We start from the raw sequence: 21,372 nt of genomic DNA on the forward strand, positions 1-21,372 counted from the left end.
CAAATATCGCGGATTTGAAACTCGCCTTTTAATTTTATTACATTTGCCTTTGCCAGAGGACCTACAGCCAGAAGTAAGGGAAATGAGAGGTACAGGCTAAGGGCAGGACTGTTTCTTCTGGCCATTAGCAATGGATGATGTTGACTTAGCCACAGAGCAGCAGCAGAACTGCTTCAGTTTCTCGTGTTGATTGTTGCTGTTTGTTTGCCGTATTCAGCGTTATCGGTTTAGTGACCTCCTTGGTTTTGCCAGTATCTATTAGAACAAAGTATAGAAAAATAAGCGAAACCCTGTTTCAGTCTGTGGTGATGGAAAGTAAAAATTTGATCACTAAGGAAGGCTAGACACATTGAGGAGACAAAAATCAAATTCTCCAACAGGAAGTGAGGATGTGAATTGGCAGATGCATCACAGTGAGAGATCTGGGGATCCCAGGGAATCACAGGCTAAAGCTGAGTCCTGGGTGGGATTTATTAACATGGCTATCAGGGAGAAGGTGCAGGAGTTTGTCTGCTTGAAGTGGCCTTGATGGGACCTCAACTGAATGTCGAAGAGACGCAGAAGCAGGCGGATCCCTGACCACTCACCAAGAGACCACAGATAGTTGTGCTCCTTTTTCTTCTCTAGAGCAGCACAGGTGGGAATGGGGGGTGGGGGAGGAATCCCCCCGTGGTGCCTAAAAGAACTAGAGGGGATGGGGTTTATTGCAGGGAGAGGTTTAGGTCTGTATGCAGGTACTGTGAGGTTTGAAATACACTTTGATCTCATTTGTCCTGCTAGTAAAGCCTTTCCAGCCGTCAGAAGGTCTCGTCTGTTTCATGGCAATTTTTTTTTTTTTTTTTTTTTTTTCCTGCTAGTGACAGTTCCCATCTACATCACTCCCTGTGGAAGGAAGCAGTTTATATAAAATTCATAAACTATTTACACAAATTCTCTTTAGTATTGCTCAAGCTGGATGCAAGCCTCTGAACACTGTCAAGAGAATAAAAGCAGGTCACAATCCTTACCCGAGGCAGGCACACTTGGAAATGCATTTAAGTGGTGGTTTTTTTCATTATTTCAAATGTACAGTCTAACACTGAAGTAGTTCGTACTGAATACTGGCACAGTTTTCCACCACCTGTAACATCATCTTTCTCGCATCTCCATTGCTCTGGCATTGCAATTGTCAGCGACATCAGAGTCCCCTGAGATGGAAGTACCTCTACACAGATCTGTTTCCCCCATGCACACTATAAAATGGAAGCACTCCTTCTGTCCTCCGTACTCAGTTATTTGTGTTAGCCCTTCCCCTACTGCCACCTGCAACTGGTTTCAAACACGTTTTAAGTAGATCTCCTCAGGTAATGATGGCCACCAAGTTCAAGCGTGATGTACAGGTGGGAGAAGGCCTCCCCTGAGGACACTAGACGGCTGCCAAGGGTGCATGTCTGAGGGGATTCGCTGTGTAGCGGAAATGGGAAAATACCTCACCATCCTAGGGGAGCGGAAAGAAAAGAGCATCTGAGCAGGCTTCACTGCTCAGATTTCGCTCCGAAGTAGAAACCAAGACGGAGAAGGAGATCAACCAGAAAATCGAGAGTTGTCGCTGCTGTCCTGGGAGAACCAGCATAATTCACAGGTCAGGCAACACAAGCTTCCTTTCTATTTTAATTTCTCTACCAATGTGCCAAGACAGATCCCTGTGTCGCATGACACTTCAGGACTGCAGTACAGGGCCAGAGTTTTTCCAGTGGTATAAAATTATACAAATGAGTTTACATCAGTTGATAATCTGGCCTGGGATCCTTGCTTTTTTTGGAGAGCCGCTTCACGTTTAAGTGATAGGAAGCAAATGAAATCCTTCGGCTGATTCATTTTAACATAAAATGACACGCTCTGAGATCGCTAAGTTCAAGTCAAGGGAAGGTTTGAATTAATTTTCAGCATCCTGGCTCCACAGAAAGGAACCAACCTGAGAGATGAAACAAAAGGAGGAAGAGTGTGAAAAGCAATTGCCTATCTGCGATTTATGTGGAACAGGTGAGGAGCTCCCGGCTATTGCTGACGTACAGCCTACCGCAGTAAAGGTGGCATAAAACACAGCGACCAGTTACTAAGAGGGGTGAAAGTCCCTGGGCCACCAGCTGCAACACGAAGCTTCTCCACCTGTCTCCGGCCTTCCAAGTGCACATTCCCCTGTCAGCCTGCAGCCACTCAGGACAGAGGCTAGCACAAACTGTCTTCCATCTGAGGGGAGGTAAATGGGAGCGCCCAGAATGGCTACAGGAATTGATATCTGCTACAGAGCATAGTCCCAAATTCCTAACTAGTCCGGATCTATGGAGACAGCTCGTGCTGATGACACTGAACCTTCCACAAGGCTCTGCCTAGGCTTGCAGGACTCTGCAGAAACACAGTCTTCTGCAGGGCTGATGGCAGAGAGCGCTGTCACACAGGGGCCAGGACCATTCCAGCAAGAGCCGCTCGGGAGGATGCCATCGCCGAAGCTGTGAAATCAACGCAAAAGCGGTGTGTAGCATCCTCCTGCTTGCCTGTCACTGGCAGCCACCCGGACCCGGCGCGCTAACGGAGCTAACAGCTAAACTGCTCCAGGAAAAGAGCATGAGAGAACTATCAGCTTCTTCCGTCTTCTCTCATATTCTTCTTGCCCTGGCTGACATCATGGCTTGAGCTACATTTACACCCCTTTACATTTACGGAGCACTCTAATGAGAACCACAGCACTCCCCTGCTCTGGAGGACAGCACAACTCAGCTGTGACTGGGGTGCTGATCAGTTTATGGAAGCAGGACGTGAGGAGGTGACGGGAGCGGAACCAGGAATCATCCTTTCCGTCCCAAGTCCTTGACTTTCAGGCCAGGCCGGCCATAACCCGCCGTGTGTAGCAGAATGGGGGGCGGGGGCGGGGGCCGGACGGGCACGACTTAATCACACTGGTGCAGCAAAAAAATCATGAGAGAGCAGCCAGAAATTCAGAGCACGTAGTTCAAAATACCGGTGCGATTCACGGCCAGAGAACGCAAGGCAAAAGCGCCGACTCAGAGCAGGCACGCGGCGCGCGCACCAGGGGAGGCCCTTGTCTCACAGGCTTTGGGAGATGGTTGTTGGGGGTCGTTTAACATTACAACAAAGCTGCCGTGACATTCGGGTGCAGACATACCTCCAGCTGAAAGGGTTCCAGGGGCCTAAACTGCTGCACGTTGTCTTCTTGCACTAGGGAGCAGAAAGGGTTGCAAGCCCCCTGGCTTTCCACACAGCCTGTCACGACTGGGCATTAAGGTCAAAGGCACGTTTGGTGCTTGGCGCTGGCGGTACGACCTTCCTTGCCGCGGGAGTGCCGCTGCTGCTGAGGCCACCGCCAGCACGGTGTCCCGCAGGTGACTAGGGGACTTGAGCAGCCTGAGAGAGGCGAGGCGAGGCGCTCCTTCAGGCAGTCCCTTGTCCCAGCCTCGGCCAGCCCCGCTCCCTGACAGCGCTCAACGCTGACCCAAAGAAATTACAGTAGCGACAACTTCCTACGTGAGTGCCGTTCGGTGAGCCGGAATTAGATCAGAGAAGCAAGGTATCTCGCATCGAGGTAAATGACGTACCGAGGACCTCTCAGCTGCCTGGGCGATGACAGCTGACTGCTCCCTGCGCCGCTGCCCACTGTTCATTGCCGGGCTGCTCACAGAAAAGCAATACGTGGAACGCTGAAAGCCCGTCTACATCCCAACAGCGAGCTATTTGATTAGTGAGTCATCTGACACATATAATTGTACAGTATCTAGTAGCAGGAAAGTCTGGTGGCTATTCACGAATCCCTCTTTCCCGCGAAAGAAAGGGTATACCGTTTCCGCGAGTAGCCCGTAGAGAGAATCCGGGATAACGTTACTACCCTAGCAATAGGCTTGGGCAAGACGGCCTCCCAAGAGGCGGGTTATACTGCTGCAGAACACCCTCTGGCATGTTTTCACCGCCGAGGGGTGACGTGCTCCGCGGGCTACCCGGTAGCTACAGCGCAGGGGCGGCTTGCCCCCTTCCGCCTCTCAGTCTGGGCGAGAGCTGCCGAGAGAGCAGCGGACGGGCCCTTCACCCGTCCCTCTCCCCCAGGTCTTGGGGGCGGCGGGGACCTTGGGGGTTGGGGCAGTCTGAGACCGGAGGAGGAAGCAACGGGCCAGCTGCTGACTGACGTGACCCGTGGCGCCTCTGCCAGCAGCGAGCTATTGCAGCGGCGTGGAGCGGCGGCGTGGGGCGTGGAGCGGGGCCGGGCACGGAGCCGGGGGGCGACGTCTGCAACACCTCCAGCACCCCTTCCCCAGCTGTCCCGTGGGGGCCCCTCGCTCCCCGCCTCTGGGTGGCGTCTCGCAGTGCCTCTCCCGGTAGCTGGCCCCCTTGCCCGGTGCGAACGTTTCAGCTGGCCCCGAGGATCGCCGTCCTCAAGGGCTGCGGGGCGCTCGGCTTGCTGGGAGCAGTCTTTCTGCCGCAGTTGTGGTACCCATCCCGTCTCGCATCAGGCCCGGGCTGCAGAAACGCGGCCGAGCGGGAGCTTTCCTCCTGTCTGAGCCACCCCAGGCAGGGAGAGACGCGCCACCCGCCAAGGGCGAGCACGCGGGACAGGGCCTACACGCAGGTACGGGCATTGCGTCAGCAGGTGCCCTTCCCCGCAGCGGCGTTTAGGCGCAGTTTTCCCCTGAACAAAAGCGCGGAGCGTGAGAAAAGCGGACGGGCGCGCAGGGGGCGCGGGCACCGTGCTGCGCCTCGGCACGCGTCCCGCTCGAAGCCGCGCTTTCGAGCCTCTTCGAAAAGAGCCGTGCCCACCCCGGGTGCTGCCCCGGGCGGGCGGGCGCGGCTGCGGCACCAGCCCCACGCCACGGGCGCAGCGGCGACCCAGAGCGGCTCACCCAGCAGCACTCGGGCGCGGCGGGACCGCACGCGGCTCCAGCCGCGCCCGCCTCGACACGGCCCGCAGCACCGCAGCAGCGGCGGCGCCTCCGGGCCCCTCGGCGCGCCGCGCCGCGCCGCCCGCCCACGCCGCGGCGGGGTGAGAGCTTCCCGCCGGCGCCCTCGCTGCCGGGAGCATCCTCCGCCGCGGCGGGGGGAGCGGAGGCGCGGAGCGCATCTCTCGCGCCGCGCCGGCTCCCCGCCCCACCCGCGGCGAGCCCCGCGGGGGGGGGGAGGCCGGGGATGCGCGGCGCGGCGCGGCGCGGCGGGGGGAGGGACGGAGGGAGGGAGGGAGGGAGCGGCGGGGCGGCCTGCCTTCCTTCTGCCGGGGCGGCCTTCCTCTCCTTCTTCCCTCTCCTTCCCTTCCCTTCCCTTTCCTTCTGCCGGGGCGCGGCTGACCCGCGTGGAGCGCGGGGCCATGGCGGTGGGCGCCGAGAGCAGCCGCTTCGGCCACGTCTTGGACCTGCTGAAGCGCGACAAGGTGGGGGCGGCGCGGCCGCGGAGCCGCCCGTGTGCGGGGGCGGCGGGACTGCCGGCGGGGGTCCCCGGCGGCGGCGGCGGCGTGTCGGCGGGGGTGCGGGCAGGCAGCAGCGCCGGGAGCGGCGTGCCGCTGGGCGGGCGTGCGCCTCCCGGAGCGGGGGGGAGCCCGCTCCCTCCGTCCGTTCTTGCTGGGGGTTCGGGTCTTGGGGGGGGGGGGGGGGGGGGAGGGCGGCGGGGAAGGAGCTTGGCTCGTCTTCAGAGCTGATGCACTTTGGAGGCTCGCCCGATACCTGCCGCACGCCTCGGCGGCTGCCGGGCGAGAAAGTTCAGAAAGGCGGCCACGCCAAGTGTCGCTCAGCCCGGCACAGCGAGGCACCTGCCGGTCTCGCCGCCTTCCGCTCGGTGCGGGACAGCTTCTCCTGCCGGTCTCGCCGCCTTCCGCTCGGTGCGGGACAGCTTCTCCTGCCGGTCTCGCCGCCTTCCGCTCGGTGCGGGACAGCTTCTCCTGCCGGTCTCGCCGCCTTCCGCTCGGTGCGGGACAGCTTCTCCGGCTCCTCCGTGGCGCTGCCGGGCTAACGCGGGCCGCGGCCGTGCCAGCCGGCCACGGGGGCTTCGTCTGTCACCCCCACACGGCCGGACTGGCTGCGGGCGACGGTGGCGTGAAAAGCGTCGCCCGGGAAGTGGCTCGGAGTCGGCGAATGCTGGGAGGGAAACGAGCACGTGCGTTCCGTAGGAAAGGCAGGGGGGAACCCAACTGCTGGTACTTGTGAGCTGCTGACAGGTATAAAAAACAGGGAGCGCTTCTTCCGCCCTCCCCCCAAAGACTCTGCTGTGGTGGGTTTGGAAGAAGATACTGTAGTCACGGCACCTTTGAACTTCAGAACGTGCGGCAGACAACGGCGTTCTTGGAAAGCCGGTTTGTTCTGAACACATCCCGAAGACCTTGCAGCTCGTCGCCGGAGGCTGTCTTCACACTCCGTCTTTTGCGCCCACCCTTCCTCCCCCCCACTGCCTCTTCCAAAAGTCGTGGATGAAACTGCGGAGCAGATGAGAGAGGAGCTTCCTGCCCGCGTGACGTTCTGTTGCTTCTCGCCCGGGAGTAACCAGGCCTGGGCCGCCACAGGAGAATTCAGGTGGCCAAGTCTTATTCCTGCCCATGTTATGCAATACACAAAATCACAGAGGGTTTCGGGCAAGAAACTCCTTTTGCCTGTGACTTCCCTTTAAGGGGTGCTACGCCTGCTCCTTATCTCTCAGTGAAAGAGTCTGTGCTGGTCGCTTGAATCGGACACCCTCTGCAAGAGCATACGGTTCGTCAGAGAGCCCAGTTAGCGCAGTAGCGTGAAAGACGCACGTTTATTACAAACAGTGCTGTTGTTTATACGTGGAGGATTGCCAAGCCCCATCCTCAGAGACACCTGATGTACCTGGAGAGGAGCAGTAGCAGTCGTGTGACCCTCAAACGCTTTCCGTAGTGGCGGTCACTGCTTGAGGCTCCCCAAGGGCCAGCTCTGAGACCTCTCGCTCTCCACATCTTCCTTTTGCATTTCCTTACCTCCGGACCGGGGTGTTAGATTACAGCCCTTTTGTAATTTATTGATGTTGTCCAGCAGCTCGGCGGTATTCTGCTGGGATAGTTAAGCAGCTTTCTCAGGTGACATAAATCATGCCAGCAAAAGGACAGTTCTGCGTGGTAAACTGTGTTTGCTTGTGGGCAGGATTTTAACTGCTTAGAGGTCCCAGCACTCCAGTTTTCCCTTTCCCGTTCTCCCTTACCAGTAAAGCTTTTGCAGCAAAGCCTGAGAGCGTTAACATGCTCTGAACGAACGGCTAAGCACCAGGCTTTCGCTGAACAAAGAACTGCCGGAGAAACACGACTGCAATAACCGTACTTTACGCTCACCTCTCCCTGCGTAGGGTCCCCGACAGGTACGATACGTCAGCTCTTAGACCCCATGGCACTGTGACCTCTGTCGGCACTCGTGCTGGTTTTCGACTTAGCTTGCAGCCTCCGTCAGGCTTCTCAAACAGGGCAAATCATTGTATATCGCTTTTCCCAGGGGGAAGGTCCCTTCAAAAACCTGTTATCTCTTTTAATGATCTGTACTAATTATTCCTCTGTGACTCTGTTTCACACGCGCAACTTGCACATTGTACCTGGAACAGAAAGATGCCTGTAACGCTTTTAGCCCCAATAAGAGAGTCCTTGTGTAATCTGTACGTCCACAACATCTGTTTAGGGCTCACTACGATATTCTGTGAGAGATTCTGGGCCTCCGAGGCACCTGTCACAAACCTCACAGCAGCATCTGAGCGCTCCAAAACGCCCCTGTGAGATAGATTAACAGTTAACTGCACTTTGTAGCAGAGGCACTGAGGCAGAAAGAGATTGTATGACCTTCTTTCAGGACTCTGAAATCCCAGTTCAAATCACAGCAAGGACGGACGCTCAACTGTCTCAATACGACGCAGTATTCCAGAAATGGTTTCAGGCTTCTTTTTTCTCTCTCTCTTCTTCACTGTCTGTAAGTTTCCTCTTGCAAAAGTCAAACACACGAACACCCCCACAATTATTCACCCTCACTCCGTTCAACATTCTTTTACTTGCATAGATGTGTGTTTTCTTCATTGGAACGCATCTGCTTCTCCTGTAGTATTAACGTCAAAGAAGTTTTAGATGCTGTGAAGGAATATTTGTGTCCGATGGGGGTAACTGATACCAACAGTTGCCATCCGTTTTGTAGAACCATTTTTGGGCATCATCCTGTAAGTGGAGTAAAATCAATAAACCGATAAAACCCAATGTGAGTTTCAGAGCGAGGCTAGCAACACTGACACTGTCCTTGTGCACTAGCTGTTGACTTCACTGAAATAAGGATCTTGGCATGCTCCATTTTTTAATCAACCCCCTTGCCCTCTCTGTTTTTTCCCCTCAACTCATTTGCTTTGTTTTACCATCGATTCCTACCCTCCGCATGCTTTGCAGAAACTGACAGTTTGTGATTCATAGGGAGCAGCTTTAAAATCATTTCTCCAGAAAAAGCATTTAGAGAAACAGATACAACTAAAATCAAGCCCTAAGCCCATATGATGTGAACGTGAGAAATGTGTAAAAATAATTTCAAGGGCATTTCAGATTCTGCATGCTCTCCACCCGGACCTTGCAGGTGAGACTGATTTCTGTCCCTCCCTTCTGCCTGGTTTCATATAGTGACTGATGTACAGTTCTCTCGTGGTAGCATTTCAGCTTTTCGCCAGGTTAGAGCAAGACATGGAGCTGCACGGGGCGGGGGGGGGGGGGGGGTACAAAAACCAAATCACATGAGGAACTCGAGAGAGGGAATACAGCAAAGTTTACTAGCGGCTGTGGGGGCTGGCGGGTGGCTCTGGGCTGCCTGACTCGGCTGAACTGGAGTTCTGCTCCTCATCTTTGAGAAGATAAGGCTTTACATATTTCTTGCTCATGTGTGGGGAAGTGCTCGTTTGAGTCCTATGAGGAGAATAGCTCTTTTAACAGCAATTTTCTTCCATTTACTGAGTATCCAGAAATGTGCCAGGTTATGTCTATATTATGAGGAGTATTTGAACAAAAAGGTGACCTGGGTTAAAAGAGCATGTAAAGAAAACTTGGAGTTCAAATTCAGGTGACAGCTTCAGTTAAATACTGCAGAGGAGTCTGAGTTTGAAATCTAGCAGCTAAGAGGAGTTAAAATCCAATTTGCCTGTCTTCACAGCTTTCAATCTGAGTTACTTTGAGGAGTTAGTCAGCCTGTGTGGCAAAGGTGTGTTTCCACAGCTTAGCCATGTCCTCATCGCTCCGGTAGTGGGTTCTCTGAAGCGCCTACAAGAAACCAGGACAATGGGATACGACATGGAAAGGACGAGCTGCCAGCCTTGCCCTCGGTGACAGGGGTAGCTACAATCTGAAGCGAGGGAGAGAAGGCAGCAGGACAGAATACGAGTTCCCGATGTGCTACGTGTGCATTGTTCGTATTTTTCATGCCACATCTTTATGGTGTCAGAAACTGAGCCTGTGGCTGGGCTTCCTGTAAATTTGATTTTAGTTTTTTAAAATGTAAACTTTTCATATTCCAAATCCTTTTCAAAAATAACAGTTCCTTTCTGCTAAACAGCAGTGATTCGTTTACAGGTACGATTCAGAGAGTTCAGAGCTGGAGGGTATTTTGACTTGAACATCATGTATTTTGGGGAAGCTTTTTCACTGTAATTCTTTCATTTGCTTGGCAAGCGATTACAATGTGTGGAGGGAAACAGCAGAGTCCTCTGTGTGGACTGCTGTCTGTACCTGCTCTTTGGATCCCCTGCAACTGCTGCTTTCCATGTGTCCTGGGCGTGAAGCAGAGTACCGTACCCGTGGCAGTAAGTGAAAAAGTAAAGATATACTGAGCCAACTTAGCACACGTTGAGATGTGCTAGCTACAGATGCTACCCAAAGCTGACGGCAAACCCAATATTCTGGCAGTTCGATGACTGCAGTCTTTATTGGCTCAGTGCTCTGTGCATAGCAGTGGCTTGTGTGACCTTCCAAACTTGTTCGGTCCAGCCGATCGGGTCATGGGATCTGTTAGGAAACCCATCCAGCCATGAGGGTTATAGGCTTGCAGCACATCTCTCAGAGCAGATAAAAAACTAGAGTCAAAGGATTAGGGATTGATATTTTTGTTTTATGACAAGAGATCCTCAAGTCATCGCTATTTTCGTGTTGAAAAACCCAAGGTCTAGAGGACCTTGCTGGCTGTTCAGGGTGACACAGTTGAAGGGCAACCATCAAGAAGACAAAGAGAAGCCTGTATTCCTGAGCTGAAACGGGCACATTTCTCTCAGGCAGCATAAATTCCTGCCTTATTGCTGAGCGAACACTTTACCTTTCAGCCTGCATGCCTGAGAAGATCCTGGGGCAAAGAGTCATCTTCAAGGTTCAACTTTGCAGGGCTACGCAGAGAAAGAAGCGCATCGCATCGCTGACAATTTACAGAGAGTGAGATGCGGGCTAAAACCCCACAGCATCCATCCTGGCAGAAAGTACTTCCACTGCACCAGTGTCTCCCTGGTAATTCGGTCCACAGGACAGTCATGTTAGCTCAGGAACGAATCTCACTATTCACCCTGTGTTGTCTCCACTGTGGACACATCAGTGGCTCTGCTCTGATGCAAGCCTAGTGCAAGGCAGGTAGCAGCAGTTCAGTCAGATGGGTGCAGACCAACAGGGAACTGGCTCCGGGTCGAGCCATGGTTGCAAAAGCAGCGTGGAAAAAAATGTCCAGGAAAGCTTTGGTCTGAGGACTGGACTACCGAAGGCAGGGGAGGTGTTGCCAGAACCTCCCGAGCGCTTTGGGGCAGGGCTGCGTTGCTTCGCGCAGTAGGACCCCAACTGCATTGTGTAACAAGCGTAGGATTTTTATGGCTTGTTGAAAACCAGTGCCGCATCCTTCCTTTGAATTGTACTGACAGTTAATGCAAATGAGCGCTCGGGAGACTGCTGCGTATCAATGATTAAATTAACAAGCACATTTAACCTGAGGTAGGAGGGAAAATAGGATGGCAGTCCCGTCCCGTCCCCCCCCCCCCCGTTTCTGTCTTGTGCTCCTGTCTTGGGAATGCGAGGCACGCCAGCAACGCCTGCTCAGACGCTGCCTGCTGAGGGCGCAGGAGCAAATTATGAGGGGTGTGTTGTAGTATCTTGACACTTCCCAGGTATTACTCCATGTAAAAGGAGTCCCTCATTAGCAGAAGAGGTGTCCAGTCGTGTGGTGGAAACAAAGCAGAAGGGTAGCTCCGACTTCTGTGGCCACGCTGGTCTTACTAACCCCTTCTGCAGAGGCTGCCAACAGGAGCCTTTTCTGACAGTGGTTTGTGCTCTGACCTCTTTCAAGTACCAGTGATTCCTAAGTGCTGTTTTTTCCTCCCAGTACCTTAAAGCTAATGCGAATTTTGGCACTGCAAATGCCCTAGTCCTAGGCTGGGGGGAGGATCAGGATGGCTAGGAAAAAGGTGCGAGCGCAGAAGGGGGAGTTTTGCCGTCTGGAGGCCTTCAAGGACCTTTTCAGCCGTGTACCACCTGAATGTGGTGGAGGGGGAGGTGGCAATTCAAATCCTGCCCTAAAGTACCCTGAAGCCAGAGCAAACAGGCACACAAACAAGCTAATACCTTAATGATCTATTCAAGGATTGCTCAAAGAGTCAGCCGCAAGTCCCGGTGGTAACAGTAGTTGGCACCGTGGTCTGCCTGAAGGCTGTGGGAGGACAGGAGGAAAATACCTGCTCCAGGTTTGCCCACGCTAGGAACACCCTCCTCTGCTGGCACCTGCCCCTCTGGCATGAAGCGCAGACTAGTTTGCCTCGCTGCGCCCCAAAGACGAAACTTCTTCGCACCGCTTCAAAGGCGGCAGCAGAGCCAAAGGGGCTTTGTTTTGTTCCGCGGCTGGTAGTTCAACGTGGCTCCAAATCAACCACATCCAGTGTCAGCGATGGGTAGTGTGCTAATGTAAACAGGGGCTTAGCAAGAGCCACGTCTGCCTGTAACAGCAGGAAATTTGGGGATAGCTGAGGTGGTTACGGGATAATACAGTTATTGAGGTGCTTGCAAATCATTACTCAAAACGTAGTTGGAAGGCTGACAACTCAAGTCCTCACCAACCCGTCTCCCCATCCCCTGCCCCCCCCTTGGTCAAGTGACACGTTTCAGTTTGAATAGACGTTCTGTGCATTACCGACATTGTTGGAATCCTTTCAAGCAGAGTAGTCCGTGTCTTTATGAGGGTGGTTCCTAAAGTGAACGTGAAATCACGTCTTTACACGCGTTCTCTAGAAAGTTTTTAGTAGTCCTGGTCGTGCCAAACCCTCCGCTCTGTCTTCCCGATTGCCGAGTGTACTTTTCCATCCAAATTCCACGCCCAGGCCGCTGAAGCCCGGGTGTGACTCCTGGGGGTCACGACTGTGACCAAACCCCAAACAAGACACGTCCGGCGTGTTTGTTCTGTTGGCAAACAGAAGGTTCTGTTCGTTCTGTTGGCAAACAGAGGAAGGGTACCTCTGAGGGGAAAAAGGAACTTCTTGTCCCGCGGCGAGTCTTTCGGGCAGGCGAGCAGGTCGCATGCAGCGCTTGCCAAACTGACGGCCTTTCGGGCTCCCCCCGCTCCTGTTCGCTCGGCCTCCTTCCGTCGCGTAACGCAAGGACACCGCAGGCTCTTGCTCCGAGCTCCCCGACTAGCCATTCCCCCCTTAGCCGAACGCTACGGGAGGGACGGGCAGCACCGCGCGCGTCCGCAGCGGCGGCGTCCGCACCCTCCCGAGACCTGGAGCAGCAGCTGGGGAGGCAGAAGTTCTTCCGTTCGTCCCGGCCGGCGGTCAACAGCGGGGCGCTCGCTGCCCCTCCTGCCCACGCTGCGCGGCGAGGGCAGGAGGTGCGGGCAGCCGTGGCGCCCCCCCGCCCCCCCGTTTCGTGCCAGCTGCCGCGACGGCCGCCCGGTGCGCGCCTGCTCCGCCTCTGAAACGCGCCGGCCCCGCTCGCGTTCCCGTGCCCCGCGCACCGCGCCGTTCTCTCCCCGGGCGCAGGCACACGCCGGTACCCCGGCGCCGCGGCAGCGGCGGGGGGAGAGCGGGGAACGCGCTGGCCGCTCCCCGCCGCCGGGGTGGGCGGCATTATCCGGCGCCGCTTGGCCAAAGGGAAACCCAAATTAATTAAAGAGCCGCTTGTGCCCCGGCCCCGGCCCCGGCCCCGACTCCGGCCCCGGCCAGGCGGGGGCTGGCGGCGGGGGCGGGGCCCCGGCGGGAGCGGGACCGGCCCTGCGCTGCCCCCTGCCGGCCGCGCCGCCGCGGCGGGCGTGGCCGCCCCCGCGCCGCGCCGCGCCGCGCCGGTGCCCGGTGCCCGGTGCCCCGCCCGCTCGCCATTGTGCGCTGGGCGGCGCCGTTGGCCCCGCCCGGCGGCCGGCACTCGCCCCCCGCCCCTCGGCGGGACGCCTCCCGCCCGACCTGACGGCGCCCCGCCGGGCTGGCAGCCGCCGCCGCGGGGATGGAGGGCGACCGGCTGGAGAGCGCGGTGAGCAGCCGGGGGACGCGGCCGCCGGGTCGGGGGCTGTCGCCTTGTGCCGCGGCGGGGGGCGCTCGCCGCCCCTCGGTGCGCGGCGGCGGCGGCGGCGGCGGCGGCGGCGGCGGCGGCGGCGGGAGCCCGGTCCCTGCCCCTGCCCGGCTGGGAGCGGCGCCGGCGGCGGCCCCGCGGCGCTGGGGGCGGCGGGCAGGGCTCGCCCGGAGGGCTTGGGACGGGGGCTGGGGGCGCGCCGGGGGGGCGCTCCCGCAGGCGCAGGAGTGAACGCGGCGCGAGTGCGTGGCGGGCCGAACGGGGAGGGCGCGGGGGGGGCGCCCCCGCCCGCAGCTTGGGGCGTCGAAGCCGGGTTCGGTTGCCGCTGGCTTTCCCGGCAGGTGCCCCGGGCTGGGAGCGCGGCGCGGCGCGGCGCCAGATGGCGGTGGGGTCGTCGAATTACGGCAGAGCTGCGCTGATCCACGGGCTGCTCTTTGTGCGGCGAATCATAGATAATAAATAAATAAGCAAGCAAGCAAGCAAGCAAGCAAACGGGAACGGTCCCGACTCGAGCTGTCAGCCGAGGGAAGCCAGGGCAGCCTCAGTCCTCCCATGGGAATTACGCGCCGGGAAAGCCTCCTGTTTAACCAGCCCGACACCTAAGCTCCTTTTTTCTCCCCGTCCCTCGCCCCCCTTGGAAAGCGAGCGAGCAAGCCGCGTTAAACGTGTGGACTCCTTTTGTTCGGAAGTAGGGCTGCTTTCCTTTCCCTAGGTCCTTGAGCGGAATTTAGACGGCTCCCCTCCTCTCCTTCCCTCCCCTGCAATGCAGACATGACCCGAGGATGAACCAGCGCTCGTTTCGGTCGAAACGAGCGTTGCCAGTGCCTCCGTAAGTGTTAACTGGGCTTCGTTCGCAGCGTCAACCCGGGGAGTGCTTCAGACCATCTAAAACTGGGCGCAGCGGTTATTCTGCAGAGCTGGGCTTTGGTGGCACGCAGACGACGTGCGGCGGTGCCCCACGTCTTGCTGGCTCACGTTTTCCGCGCTTACGCTGGTTTCTCCCTCTTTCTGTCACGAAGGTTACCATTAAGGGTATCGAAAGAGAGCTCATCTGCCCGGCGTGCAAGGAATTATTTACCCACCCACTGATCCTTCCTTGCCAGCACAACGTCTGTCACAAATGCGTGAAAGAAATACTCTTTGCGTTTGAGGACGCTTTTGCTGATGGAGGCTCCGAATCCTCTAATCAGAGTAGCCCGCGGATTAAAATCACTTCTTCTAGCCTGGACAGAATTGACAGGATTAGTAGATCAGGTATGTATCGGAATTTTTGCGTGTTTTCCTGACTGATTTCGTCCGTTAGACTGATGTGAGCTGAAGGGTATCTGTGGTGGCAAAATGTCCTCCCAGTACTCCTGACGTGGTTAAAGGGGATACTGCAAGTCTTGTTCATTCTGTGGCAAGAACAATGGGAATATTTTTCAAGGAGAGTGCACTGCATTTCAGAGATAGTAGACTTGTCTTTGTGGCATCCTGTAAATCTCTGTAACCATTGTGTTTGTTTATTTCACCTACAGCGAGATGCAGTAGCATCATGTTCCATAGCGTCGAGATGTAGATTTCAGCAGTTTTGTTGCCTGTCAGAAGTACTGTGGAGGTGGTTCTCTCAGGTTTCGGCCAGCCTAAATTCAGCAGTTCCAACCGGCCAGCCTAAATTCAGCAGTTCCAACTTCCTTCTGAGCCTCTCCAGACTTGGCAGATGATACCTTTGTCCTGCCCGTTCCATTGTGCTTCCAACAAGTCCTTTTCCATAGGTGACGATCGTTGCATGGTTGCAGAATTGGAGGGCAGATGACCGCAAGAAAGACGACTGCACCAACAGTCTCTTTCAGCGGGCTCTGCTCGAAGCTTTCGGGAGCGCGTAGCTGCAGGACCGCTCAGGCTCTTTGTGCTGTCACGCTAGAAAGATTCTTACAGCTGTCTGTGCAATCCGCGCGTGAGTTGATCCGCTTTTACGCAGATACGATGTCAGAAGTACTTTTACGCAGATAACGATGTCAGAAGTACTTTTACGCAGATACAGCAGAAGTACTTTGTGTGTGCTGTACTTGTTGGAAGAAACCTTGGCTTGGCTTTTAGGCTTCCTTCTGACATAATTATCCACTTTAAAACCACACTCCACAGTGCTCTGGAAGAGTCACCCCCAAGACAAACCCTAAAGCTGTATCTTGCATTTCATATGTTACTAACATTCATCCTCCCCTTCCCAGTTTTCAAAGTTCAAATGTTTTATTTCACCCGCTTCTTTTAAACAGCGCCCGAGTTGTTCGTACTGGTGCTCTTTCAAATCAGTTTGACAAGCGAGTGCTGTGTTTGCTATCGCTTGGCTGGTTGAGGCTTACATGGTTTGGGGCAATCCCCAAACCAAGTGGCTAGTTATCTTCGTTACGGTCCTATTTTCTGGGCACGGGGTGCACAGCCCCACGGTCGCTCTTGAGCTCCGCGTACATTTCAGCTGCTTTCTGAGCCCTTTCTAACGGCAGCGTTAAGTTTGAACGGAGAGAGCCCATGGGTGACTGCCTTCTCCCAAATCCAAGTCTATTCCCTTTTTTCCTCAGTAAGCATAATGTTCTGGGATGGCATTGGGCGCGTGGACCGAAGCCGTCGCCGGTTTCTGCCGCAGCTGTCCGATTTACGTTTTTGCAACGCGGACCTTGGAGCACCAGGCTGGGTTCCCCGGGGAGCGGTGGATGCGCCGTGGGTGACGCCACCTCCCTGTGAGAACTGGGGCTTGTGAAGTGTGGGAGAATCGGACGGGCTTCACACGGGGAGCTAACAGCCCCCCCACGCTGCCTTCAGCAGCCTAAGGGAGGCGGTAAATCCTTTCTCTCTGGTCGAAAGCTGCCCTCCAGCTTCCTCCCCGTCGGGCAGTAGAAATAGCGACGTAGCGTGACTCGGCCCGCACGCGGTGCTGCGGCACGGTCTGCCCGCTGCGCGGAGGAGGCAGAGCTCCCTTGGGAACCTGGCATTTAATTACCACTAGATGCGCAGAGTTGAGTTCGCAGTGCTGCCATAGCTGTTGGCTGCTCTTCTTGCAAGGTTCAGCATTACTGCTTGTGATGCCCTTAATGAGAGGGCAAGAAAGACCCATTCCTGGCACTCCTGCCCACCCCCCCCCCCATGCCCCCATACATGCGCACAAGTTGTGGCAGGGTGGTAATCTTTAAAGCCACCGTGGTCCGCCACCATCCCAGCAGACTGGTGGGAAGTTACGTGTGTTATCTCCTCATCTGACCTGCTAGTAGAGGGAGATAAATGCTTTGCTGAAGACTTCATACCTGTTTGATGAGTAGCGAGAGAGGGTTGAGACTTGGAAATAATGGGCTTTCCCCCCTTCCCCCCAAAGAGTGTTGGGCAGATGCACATCACAGGAAAATTAGCTTCTCAGACAGTTCAAATTTGCAAAATGAAAAGCATATGGAAATGGGAGCTTTAAAGAACACATTTGGACATTCAGGTTGTACTGTCTTTGTTTCTAATGTTACAGGCATTATAGCTCCATTGCGATGTAGGGTGTGAGATTTGCTCTCAGATGTTTGGTACCAGTAACGTTCAACCCGCTTACATTCGTACAATTCTCGTCTTGCATCTGACGTACCCATGCTGTGCATTGCCTTTCTTAATCCATTTTGTGATCCGTAGGGCAATTTGTAATAAAACAGCTCCATAAGAGAGAAAGCATACAAGAAAACATCCAAAGTGGGGCCTCATGTATGTAACCAAAAAACCACTAGAATTTCTGGTAAGCTTAATGGAGGGCACGTCGCTGTCGAGACATTATTGTTATATTTGAAAACGTATACGACACCTTCCTCCCGCTGTGGCTTTTTTCTTTTTCTTTATTTCACTTAAGGAATCCCTGCTATCTCCATAAGGAGTATCATCTATTTAAAATGAGTTTGGCATTTAAGTTCTTGAGGTGCCAGAAGGAACTGCTCCATGTTCCGTAGTTGTTGCGCACACGCAGCTTGCATTTACAAATACAATTTATCTTAATGTAAAAAGGCCGGAACTGGTAGAACTCTTTATTTTTCAATTGAAACGGAGTGCGTGTGCTTCTGAAAATCCGATGTGTTGGTTTAAACCCCCCCCCCACTGTTTCTGTTTTATATAAAATAAGTTTCGATTAAAAAAGAATGTTGCATAGAAAATGAAAATAAGGGATCTTTCTTATTGCTAATCCATCTTCTGTAACGTTACTGCGATTACAATGTTGGTGTAATTAGAGTAAAGCATGAAATGTGGTTGTGTTGACACTTGCGCAGCACTGACTGATAACGCAGAAACTGAATGTTTCAAATACCTCTCCATGCACCCCCCGCCCCCCAGTCTCTTCTTTGTCCTTTTTTCTCTTCTGCTTAAATACTACAGTTGTTTCATGTGCTAGGAAATTAAACATTCTTGCCTTTCAGCCCTGCAGTAGTGTAACAGCCACAGGAGAGAAAACAGTTGATGCTTTTCGTTTGAAAAGCATCATTTCGTAAACCAATGGTATATCTCCTTTTTTCATTTCTAAACAGCTTTCTGTTCATTGTTCGCAGCCTCACAGAGGAGGTCTTTTGGGTGGAGAGGTAGAAATGCTTCCCTTCTTGTATTGGCTAGAGATAGTCTAGCATTTAGATCTCAAGTTAAATATTGCTGGTTAGCATATAGCTTTTTGTCAGTGGTCAAGTCCACAAAATGGCTTTTGCGGTGAGCAAAGGTACAGCAAATGACTTCTGTAAGGAAAGCTTTTCATTCTGTTTAACACTGACTTAAAGGTCAACTGGACTGGAATTCAGTTAAGGGTTGGATTGTATTTTTTTTTTTCTTGTCTGTATGCATGACTGAATATACATTGATGGGTACAAAAATGCACGTTCCCTCTTCCCTTTAAAACAAAAACCCAACAGTCCCGGCCCGTGTGTGTCGTCCCCCCCGCCCCATACTTTTTAATTTTCAAGAGTTTACATGCTCAAGTTTCAGTTAAAACTGCTGTCTTACTGGTAGTGAAGTGTAATTATTAGACTGATCTTTGTAACATTGAGAGGTCATGCTTGGCCATCACTTTTAAATGGAAGGTCATACTGGTTCTTCATTATACCCGAGCCTGCTTAATTTGATAAAGAAGCAGGTTGAAGTTTACACCATGTTAATCTGAGTAGGTAGTTCTGGATCTGGCAATTAAGCACGGCACATCAATATGCGAGGAAAACTAAATATTTCAAATTGATACACTTGTAGTGTTTGGTATGCTTAGTGGCACAGTCGGGTTGAAGGATAGCCAGTGTCTCTTTGTTTTAAGTACATCTGATTTCCAAAACTGAGCTAGTCTGAGCATCTCAGCCACTGTATGGGCTTGTTAACATAAATACTTCTCTTTTTTCTATGTGATGCTCTGTCAAAAACAGGAAAAAAAAAAAAAAAAAAAAAAAAAAAAAAAAAAGCCCAAACCTCCATGTTGCCGTAATATTGACAGGTACATGAACAATCCATAGAAATACTGTGTCCTTCAAGAAAGTCGTGAACTAAGCCAAACACAAATCTGGATTTCACACTCAGTGGAGGACAAAGCAGCTAATCAGAAGGGGAAGTTTAAATTGGCTCATTTGAAGACTGAAAGTGTCATAAAACAAGGATACCGTAGGACACCGGCAGAGCTCTTGGAAAGCTGTCCTTATCTGCTTTTTTTGCAGAAAGCACCCTTGATTTGGGGAAGATCAAAGTATCTGAAAATGACATTTTGCAGCTACTGACTTCTCTCACATTTTTTTTCTTTTCTTTGTTCCTAAAAATTTGTCCAAAAGCATTAACCGAGTCAGGGGTTGGGGGTAGCAATATACGTTTACATTTTTAAAAATTTTTTTATGAGAATCCAGTTGACTTTTAAAATCTTTATTCTTTAAGCTCTCACACATTTAACTTCCATGTCTTCCATAACCATAGAATTCTGGTGACACTGTTTACTTGGAAAACACAATTTTATCTTTAAGATGTCTTATCCCTTTGCAAACCATCAGCTGCAGGTTGGGCTTTTCAACATTTTAAGTGTTGGTACCTCTCCTTGGGAAGAGGACATTTAAACATTGCCTTTGTGTCTAGACACACTTAAGATTGCTCTTTGACTTGGGTCTTTGCAATCTATATCCTAATATTTGTGAGTTTGAGCATTAACATATGGTGTGCTAATTTTTGTGCTCATTTTTTAGTTAAGCATTGAGCTGTTCATTGCAAGTGGAGCAGTCTGTCTACAAACCACAGTGGAAAATTTCTTGTGATGATTCCTAATAGTTTGCAAAATACATACTTGTTTGTTGTAAACCAGATTGACAAAGTGTAAAAGAGAATACGGGGAGGAGCTAATCTCTGAGCCGCACATCTAATATGACTACAAAATCCATGGGTTTTGCCGCTCTGTGGATTGGGGGCTTTTTTGGTATGTAAGCAGAGTTCAGTTTTAGCAAACTGGACAGAAGGCCGATAGGAAAGATAAGTCTTGAAGTAATTTAGCACTTCGTCAGTGCTTTCTTTTTAAAATACAAGCGTAGAAATCCTGTGAGCAGAAAGCAGAGTAATTCTTACTGCATCTTAATATTTTAACACTCGCCAGGCAAAAAGAGGATGTTTCCATACTTTAGATGTTGAAGTGGCAGAGCATGCCAAGACGTTTGGCAAGTAAACTTCCAGGGTTTAAAATAGGGGAAAAGAACCAACCCTAGGCTCTTAGAGTGCTGTCAAAGAAAAGGGATGAGACATCTGAAGGTGCACAGGACTTCCTCGATACTGGATTGCTTTCCGTAAGCAGAGTGTCGCCAGTCTTCGCAGAGCATGGCTCGTGATGACGGTCTTGTGTCAGTCCACCACGGGCAGAATGAAAGGCCTCCATTGGGGTGCAGGTGAACTCGCCTTTGAGTTAAACAAACACCCCTTCCACGTTTGAGCCGCTTGGGCCAGACTTCAAAAGCATGCTACTGGATACGAATTTCAGATAGTATTTTTAAACTTGACCACTGCACCATGGTTTTTCCTCTTGTTATCCTTCTTTGTCATTGCTTGCTCTCTGCTACAGCGCACTGCTTGTAGGCAGTCCCTGTACACTGTATCATTATTTTCTTAGTTTTAGGAAATGTAAGTACTCCAGATGCCTTTCTGTAGCCGTTGACTGCATGGTGCTGCATGCAAAATCATCTTTTTGTTCAGGCCATTGTAGAAGTTTGTGTAGAAGATCTCTCTGTGTTCCTGTGTGCAGTGCTAGCTTGGAGCATACATTGCAAATACAGTTTGTGTTTCACTGCTGTGGCTGTGCATTGCATGTGTGTGTGTTGCTGCGTATGCCAAGTTACAGGTACTGCAGGACATACAGTTTGAGTAATTAATTCACATCAAGTAAGTACTAAAAAAAAATCATAAAAAAATATCTGTGCTTCCCTTGGCCAGAGAGTTCTATACCAGTGGCTTTTGTCACCCATGCTGTTCTGTAAATGCAGTCTAGTTGTTCTGCTCAGAACCTACAGAAAAGCATGAGACCAGCTGAATTTGAGACTGCCACCTTGTACACACATGCTCTTTCTGTGGGTTCTTAGCTGGCAGTCGTGCATAACCACCATGGGATACATGCCAAAGATTTTTAAAGGAACTGGTTCCTTATGGAGTGTTGGTTCGGGCTTTTTGAAGAGACTGGAAGGGTCGTGATAGGAAGGGAGGTTTTGGATTGTTGGGTGAAGCAGCCACAGGAGAGCAGCACAAGGCAAGTGTCTTTTAGATAGCAGCAAAGGACACTTCGAAAAGAAATGAAGCACTGACATTTCTGATGGGAAGATCTAAATACAGACTAAATACAGATGAGAACAAATGTCCCCTTCTGAAGAAGAACCTGTTTCAACACTAAG

General features: G+C 52.6%; 1 protein-coding gene across 6 annotated transcripts in view; it reads left to right on the forward strand.

Annotated features, from left to right (window-relative positions):
* Window positions 1-5,330: 5,330 nt before the first annotated feature.
* The window catches only part of LOC126035834 (E3 ubiquitin-protein ligase TRIM36-like), a 30,579-nt gene continuing 14,537 nt past the window's right edge, over window positions 5,331-21,372 (forward strand). For 2 of the 6 annotated variants that reach the window (XM_049794837.1, XM_049794839.1), the window contains exons 1-2: window positions 5,335-5,407; window positions 14,524-14,758. In XM_049794837.1, the coding sequence (XP_049650794.1) occupies window positions 5,345-5,407; window positions 14,524-14,758 (298 nt within the window). In that variant the 5' untranslated portion in view covers window positions 5,335-5,344. Of the gene's footprint in view, window positions 5,408-13,394; window positions 13,466-14,523; window positions 14,759-18,045; window positions 18,076-21,372 lie in introns of those variants that run through there. The other 4 variants (XM_049794836.1, XM_049794838.1, XM_049794840.1 and 1 more) reach the window with 4 other exon arrangements.

The sequence above is a fragment of the Accipiter gentilis genome, chromosome Z (assembly GCF_929443795.1).
Source record: "Accipiter gentilis chromosome Z, bAccGen1.1, whole genome shotgun sequence".
Classification (NCBI taxonomy): domain Eukaryota; kingdom Metazoa; phylum Chordata; class Aves; order Accipitriformes; family Accipitridae; genus Astur; species Astur gentilis.